Source organism: Hydractinia symbiolongicarpus, chromosome 5 (genome assembly GCF_029227915.1).
Source record: "Hydractinia symbiolongicarpus strain clone_291-10 chromosome 5, HSymV2.1, whole genome shotgun sequence".
Taxonomy (NCBI): domain Eukaryota; kingdom Metazoa; phylum Cnidaria; class Hydrozoa; order Anthoathecata; family Hydractiniidae; genus Hydractinia; species Hydractinia symbiolongicarpus.
In genome coordinates, this window is record NC_079879.1 from 15,688,103 (window position 1) to 15,696,082 (window position 7,980).

Here is a 7,980-nt window from a genome sequence, read left to right on the forward strand (position 1 = left end):
GTGCACAGTCCTATAAAGGCTGTATTATGGCCTTTTGCAGTCTAATAAAGGCCTCACACGTTAATCACGTGGTTCCATTTGCCTGTGCAGGTTACCATTGGTCTATTTCTTTCAGTCTCAATGCGCTACAACGTCCCAAGTCGTTTTCATTATCGCCGTTGCCTTACAACACTCTTAACTACCTGCACAGTCCTATAAAGGCTGTAATATGGCCTTTTGCAGTCTAATAAAGGCCTCACACGTAAATCACGCGGTTCCATTCGCCTGTGCATGTTACCATTGGCCTAGTCCTTCCAGCCTCAATGCGCTACAACGTCCCAAGTCGTTTTCATTATCGCCGTTGCCTTACAACACTCTTAACTACCTGCACAGTCCTATAAAGGCTGTAATATGGCCTTTTGCAGTCTAATAAAGGCCTCACACGTAAATCACGTGGTTCCATTTGCCTGTGCAGGTTACCATTGGACTATTCCTTCCAGCCTCAATGCGCTACAACGTCCCAAGTCGTTTTCATTATCGCCGTTGCCTTACAACACTCTTAACTACCTGCACAGTCCTATAAAGTCTGTAATATGGTGTTTGCAGTCTAATAAAAGCTTCACATGTAAATCACGTGGTTTCACCTGCCTGCGCAGGTTACCTTTGGACTAATCGTTCCAATCCCAATGTGCTACAACGTCCCAAGTTGTTTTCATTAGCGCCGTTGCTTTACAACACTCTTAACTCCTGCACAGTCCTATAAAGGCTGTAATATGGCCTTTTGCAGTCTAATAAAGTCCTCACACGTAAATCACGTGGCTTCACCGGTCTGCGCAGGTTACCATTGGCCTAGTCCTTCAAATCTCAATGTGCTACAACGTCCCAAGTCGTTTTCATTGGCGAAGTTGCCTTAGAACACTCTTTACTACGTGCACACTCCTATAAAGGCTGTAATATGGCCTTTTGCAGTCTAATAAAGGCCTCACACGTAAATCACGCGGTTTCATTCGCCTGTGCAGGTTACCATTGGACTATTCCTTCCAGTCTCATTGCGCCACAACGTCCCAAGTCGTTTTCATTAGTGCCGTTGCCTTAGAAAGCTCTTAACTACGTGCACAGTCCTATAAAGGCTGTATTATGGCCTTTTGCAGTCTAATGAAGGCCTCACACGTTAATCACGTGGTTCCATTTGCCTCTGCAGGTTACCATTGGACTATTCCTTCCAGTCTCAATCCGCTACAACGTCCCAAGTCGTTTTCATTATCGCCGTTGCCTTACAACACTCTTAACTACCTGCACAGTCCTATAAAGGCTGTAATATGGCCTTTTGCAGTCTAATAAAGTCCTGACACGTAAATCACGTGGCTTCACCGGTCTGCGCAGGTTACCATTGGCCTAGTCCTTCAAATCCCAATGTGCTACAACGTCCCAAGTCGTTTTCATTAGCGCCGCTGCCTTAGAACACTCTTAACTACGTGCACAGTCCTATAAAGGCTGTATTATGGCCTTTTGCAGTCTAATAAAGGCCTCACACGTTAATCACGTGGTTCTATTTGCCTGTGCAGGTTACCATTGGTCTATTCCTTCCAGTCTCAATGCGCTACAACGTCCCAAGTCGTTTTCATTATCACCGTTGCCTTACAACACTCTTAACTACCTGCACAGTCCTATAAAGTCTGTAATATGGTGTTTGCAGTCTAATAAAGGCTTCACACGTAAATCACGTGGTTTCACCTGCCTGCGCAGGTTACCTTTGGACTAATAGTTCCAATCCCAATGTGCTACAACGTCCCAAGTCGTTTTCATTAGCGCCGTTGCTTTACAACACTCTTAACTACGTGCACAGGCCTATAAAGGCTGTAATATGGCCTTTTGCAGTCTAATAAAGGCCTCACACGTAAATCACGCGGTTCCATTCGCCTGTGCAGGTTACCATTGGACTATTCCTTCCAGTCTCAATGCGCTGCAACGTCCCAAGTCGTTTTCATTGGCAAAGTTGCCTTAGAACACTCTTAAGTACGTGCAAAGTACTATAAAGTCTGTATTATAGCCTTTTGCAGTCTAATAAAGGCCTCACACGTAAATCACGTGGTTTCACCTGTCTGCGCAGGTTACCATTGGCCTAGTCCTTCCAGCCTCAATGCGCTACAACGTCCCAAGTCGTTTTCATTAGTGCCGTTGCCTTACAACACTCTTAACTTCGTGCACAGTGCTATAAAGTCTGTAATATGGTGTTTGCAGTCTAATAAAGGCCTCACACGTTAATCACGTGGTTTCATTTGCCTGTGCAGGTTACCATTGGTCTATTCCTTCCAATCTCAATGCGCTACAACGTCCCAAGTCGTTTTCATTATCGCCGTTGCCTTACAACACTCTTAACTACCTGCACAGTCCTATAAAGTCTGTAATATGGTGTTTGCAGTCTAATAAAGGCTTCACACGTAAATCACGTGGTTTCACCTGCCTGCGCAGGTTACCTTTGGACTAATCGTTCCAATCCCAATGTGCTACAACGTCCTAAGTCGTTTTCATTAGCGCCGTTGCTTTACAACACTCTTAACTACGTGCACAGGCCTATAAAGGCTGTAATATGGCCTTTTGCAGCCTAATAAAGGCCTCACACGTAAATCACGTGGTTTTACCTGTCTGCGCAGGTTACCATTGGCCTAGTCCTTCCAGTCTCAATGCGCTGCAACGTCCCAAGTCGCTTTCATTAGCGCCGTTGCCTTAGAACACTCTTAACTACGTGCACAGTCCTATAAAGGCTGTAATATGGCCTTTTGCAGTCTAATAAAGGCCTCACACGTAAATCACGCGGTTTCATTCGCCTGTACAGGTTACCATTGGACTATTCCTTCCAGTCTCATTGCGCCACAACGTCCCAAGTCGTTTTCATTAGCGCCGTTGCCTTAGAAAACTCTTAACTACGTGCACAGTCCTATAAAGGCTGTATTATGGCATTTTGCAGTCTAATGAAGGCCTCACACGTTAATCACGTGGTTCCATTTGCCTGTGCAGGTTACCATTGGACTATTCCTTCCAGTCTCAATGCGCTACAACGTCCCAAGTCGTTTTCATTATCGCCGTTCCCTTACAACACTCTTACTGCACAGTCCTATAAAGGCTGTAATATGGCCTTTTGCAGTCTAATAAAGTCCTGACACGTAAATCACGTGGCTTCACCGGTCTGCGCAGGTTACCATTGGCCTAGTCCTTCAAATCCCAATGTGCTACAACGTCCCAAGTCGTTTTCATTAGCGAAGTTGCCTTAGAACACTCTTTACTACGTCCACAGTCCTATAAAGGTTGTAATATGGCCTTTTGCAGTCTAATAAAAGCCGCACACGTAAATCACGTGGTTTCACCTGTCTGCGCAGGTTACCATTGGCCTAGTCCTTCCAGCCTCAATGCGCTACAACGTCCCAAGTCGTTTTCATTAGCGCCGTTGCTTTATAACACTCTTAACTACGTGCACAGGCCTATAAAGGCTGTAATATGGCCTTTTGCAGTCTAATAAAGGCCTCACACGTTAATCACGTGGTTTCACCTGTCTGCGCAGGTTACCATTGGCCTAGTCCTTCCAGTCTCAATGCGCTGCAACGTTCCAAGTCGTTTTCATTAGCGCCGCTGCCTTAGAACACTCTTAACTACGTGCACAGTCCTATAAAGGCTGTATTATGGCCTTTTGCAGTCTAATGAAGGCCTCACACGTTAATCACGTGGTTCCATTTGCCTGTGCAGGTTACCATTGGACTATTCCTTCCAGTCTCAATCCGCTACAACGTCACAAGTCGTTTTCATTATCGCCGTTGCCTTACAACACTCTTAACTACCTGCACAGTCCTATAAAGGCTGTAATATGGCCTTTTGCAGTCTAATAAAGTCCTGACACGTAAATCACGTGGCTTCACCGGTCTGCGCAGGTTACCATTGGCCTAGTCCTTCAAATCCCAATGTGCTACAACGTCCCAAGTCGTTTTCATTAGCGCTGCTGCCTTAGAACACTCTTAACTACGTGCACAGTCCTATAAAGGCTGTATTATGGCCTTTTGCAGTCTAATAAAGGCCTCACACGTTAATCACGTGGTTCTATTTGCCTGTGCAGGTTACCATTGGTCTATTCCTTCCAGTCTCAATGCGCTACAACGTCCCAAGTCGTTTTCATTATCACCGTTGCCTTACAACACTCTTAACTACCTGCACAGTCCTTTAAAGTCTGTAATATGGTGTTTGCAGTCTAATAAAGGCTTCACACGTAAATCACGTGGTTTCACCTGCCTGCGCAGGTTACCTTTGGACTAATAGTTCCAATCCCAATGTGCTACAACGTCCCAAGTCGTTTTCATTAGCGCCGTTGCTTTACAACACTCTTAACTACGTGCACAGGCCTATAAAGGCTGTAATATGGCCTTTTGCAGTCTAATAAAGGCCTCACACGTAAATCACGCGGTTCCATTCGCCTGTGCAGGTTACCATTGGACTATTCCTTCCAGTCTCAATGCGCTGCAACGTCCCAAGTCGTTTTCATTGGCAAAGTTGCCTTAGAACACTCTTAACCCTATTTGTACCGGGAGTGCGCTGAATGAGCGCACCCTTTCACATTTTTATGCGGCTTTTCATGAAAAATTAAGCGACCCGCATGAGCTTCGCAGACTTTTAATATTTTTTTAGGGCGGTTAAGACCGGCAAATTTTTTTTCTGAAAAATTTATGTTTTGCGGCCATTATGGGGCCAATGTCAAAAAAGGCGCAAAAGCGAAAAATGAAATATTTCGAATTGTGTTATATTTTCAGTCTTATTGATGTTAATTAGATAAATAGGATAGATGGTATAGCAAAGAGGGCTTATATATAATAAAAAATATAATTATTGCGTTTGTGACATAAATTACCCCTTTATATATTATTAGTCTAATAAAAAAATTACAAAATGGGACCGAAAAAGGCTAGAATTTCATCTGAGGAAGCCATTCAAAATATATTGAGATTTATTGAAGAAGATAACGTAGACGAAGCTATGGATGAAGAACTTGATGATGAAGATGATTTGGAAGAATTGTGCGGTGAAATTGGTAATATATATAGCTATATTATATATACATATATATAATCTCTCTGTCTAACTTCGCGTATATATATGGCGCATTGGTTGCGAGAAGCAAAATATGTTTCAAAATGTGTGATAATTTATTTTTAGTATTTTTGTTTGTCTCATAGATAAAGAAATAGTTGAAGAAGAGGATCATCAACATGATAACGATGACCGTGTAGGTGATGCTGACAATGATGCGTCCGAAAGTGAAGAGGAAGCCGGAGCAAACCATTTGAGGAGACGTCGACTTACGAAATATCGCTTAGTAAACAGTATTGCTGCCGCTACAAATTTAGAAAATTATAACGTTTTTCCAATACCACCAGAATCAAAGTCTATCCAAAGCATTTTCAAAATAGATAATAAGAAGAAAAATGACATAATTCGTACTTTCCAGAATCAGCCACAAGCTGGAAATGTTGGTCGAAATAATCGTGCAAATGTTATTACTGGACGACAAGGCCCACAACCAAAAGCTTGTGAAACTGCATCACCCCGTTCTGCTTTTGAGCTCTACTTCACTCCTGAAATTGTGAATAACATTTTGTTGTGCACCAACAGAAAGATTAGACGCACTCTGTCCAAACTACCCGATAATTTCTTGACGCAAAATAGTAGGTATTCGTACATGAAAGAAACCTCTGTTGAAGAAATTTATGCATTTATTGGATTGTACCTATATCGAGGACTATACAAACTAAACTGTATATCTGCTCATAGATTATTCTCAAACCAATATGGTCCGCCAATATTCAGCGCCACTATGTCGAGAAATAGGTTTTTTTTTATACGTACAAACCTTTGTTTTGACGACGAGACAACAAGAGATGAAAGATGGAAACATGACCGTTTTGCGGCAATGCGTGAAGTTTTTGAATCTTTCAATTATGAATGCATGTCATGCCTTGTACCGGGCGACTATCTATCACTTGATGAAACCCTGTATCCAATGAGGACACAGATAAGTTTCAAACAGTACAATCCCAACAAACCCGCCAAATACGGTTTATTACTGAAAGCCATAAATGCAGCACGATATCCGTATACATTCCTTGCAGCTCCATATAGCGGCAAACCACAGGGAGATCCAGGAATTTATTATGTACCAGGCACTGAGGAAATAGTAAAATACATGATAAAACAACTATCAAATGTTGTCTCGCTGGCCGGACGTAATATATCTTTCGACAGATTATATACATCAATCCCGCTTGCGCTTTGGTTGTATGAAAGGGATATCACTTGTGTTGGTACAATGCAGATCAACAGGAAAGGAATTCCAATTGAAATGAAAGATTTCAAACAAAGAGAGCCACTGTCCAGTGAAGTGTATTGGCAAAAAGATGGGCCGCTGTCCTTATCTTCATATGTAGTGAAAACTTCAAACGGAAAGAAAAATGTACTCATGTTGTCAACACTAGAACCAATCCTAGGTACAACCAAGGATGATAATTGCCACAAATTGGGGTTATATAAACTATATGACTTTACAAAGGGGGGTACTGATATTGTGGATCAGAGGATGGGGTTTCACACGACGAAGACAAAGTCAAGAAAGTGGACGTTTGTTATGTTTTCTTACATGTTGGATACCGCTCGAGTAAATTCTTCGACGATATATTCACTGAATAAAGGTATTGATCCGCTACAACAAAAGTCTTTTGAATACGCCTTTCAATTAGTCATGGAATTGGTGAAACCAACCATACAAAAAAGAAGTCAAAATGGTATGTTGTCCATCACAAAACAAAAAATAAATCTTGTCTTGGGTAATGCGCAATGTAATCCGGAACCGCGTGCAGCTATTGGTCCTGCATTTGCAGAAACAAGGAAACGGTGTACTGTTTGTCAGGCTGAGAATGCAGGAGAAAATTATTCCCAAAAGAAAAAATCTATTCCGTGTGTCAAATCACTTTGTCAATCATGTGGCAATACAACGTGTCAGGCCCATATGATACAAAAATGTATGTCGTGTTCAAAGAAATGAACGTTCTGGTTTCAGCTGATGATATGAACCTTACTGACATTATTTTACTTCTTTTTGTTTATTTTTGTCATGTTTTATACTAATAGCAGGGTTTTGGTGTAAAAAAACTAATTCATGTCAAAAAACCTTCTTTAGGGACATTTTTTTGAAAAATCCTTATTTTTCGCCCTTTTTTTTCAGCCGCTCATGTTGATTGGGGCAGTGAGAATGTAATTTAGCTTGAAAACATCCAAAGTAGGTGTTTTTTGGTACAATATAGATACATAATGTTACTGTAAAAAAATCAGGTTCACCGCTTTTATGCGAAAGATTTTCTTGGGGGTGCGCTCAATCAGCGCGCCCCTGGGATTTGAACGTCAAAAAAGCCCCGGTACGAATAGGGTTAAGTACGTGCAAAGTACTATAAAGTCTGTATTATAGCCTTTTGCAGTCTAATAAAGGCCTCACACGTAAATCACGTGGTTTCACCTGTCTGCGCAGGTTACCATTGGCCTAGTCCTTCCAGCCTCAATGCGCTACAACGTCCCAAGTCGTTTTCATTAGTGCCGTTGCCTTACAACACTCTTAACTTCGTGCACAGTGCTATAAAGTCTGTAATATGGTGTTTGCAGTCTAATAAAGGCCTCACACGTTAATCACGTGGTTCCATTTGCCTGTGCAGGTTACCATTGGTCTATTCCTTCCAATCTCAATGCGCTACAACGTCCCAAGTCGTTTTCATTATCGCCGTTGCCTTACAACACTCTTAACTATCTGCACAGTCCTATAAAGTCTGTAATATGGCCTTTTGCAGTCTAATAAAGGCCTCACACGTAAATCACGCGGTTCCATTCGCCTGTGCAGGTTACCTTTGGACTAATCGTTCCAATCCCAATGTGCTACAACGTCCTAAGTCGTTTTCATTAGCGCCGTTGCTTTACAAC

General features: G+C 42.2%; 1 protein-coding gene across 1 annotated transcript; it reads left to right on the forward strand.

Annotated features, from left to right (window-relative positions):
• The first annotated feature begins 4,908 nt into the window (after positions 1–4,908).
• On the forward strand, positions 4,909–7,275 carry LOC130645994 (piggyBac transposable element-derived protein 1-like). Its single transcript, XM_057452126.1, has 3 exons — positions 4,909–5,050; positions 5,196–7,034; positions 7,238–7,275. The coding sequence occupies exons 1-3, from the start codon at positions 4,909–4,911 to the stop codon at positions 7,273–7,275; spliced, it is 2,019 nt and encodes a 672-aa protein (XP_057308109.1).
• Positions 7,276–7,980: the final 705 nt, after the last annotated feature.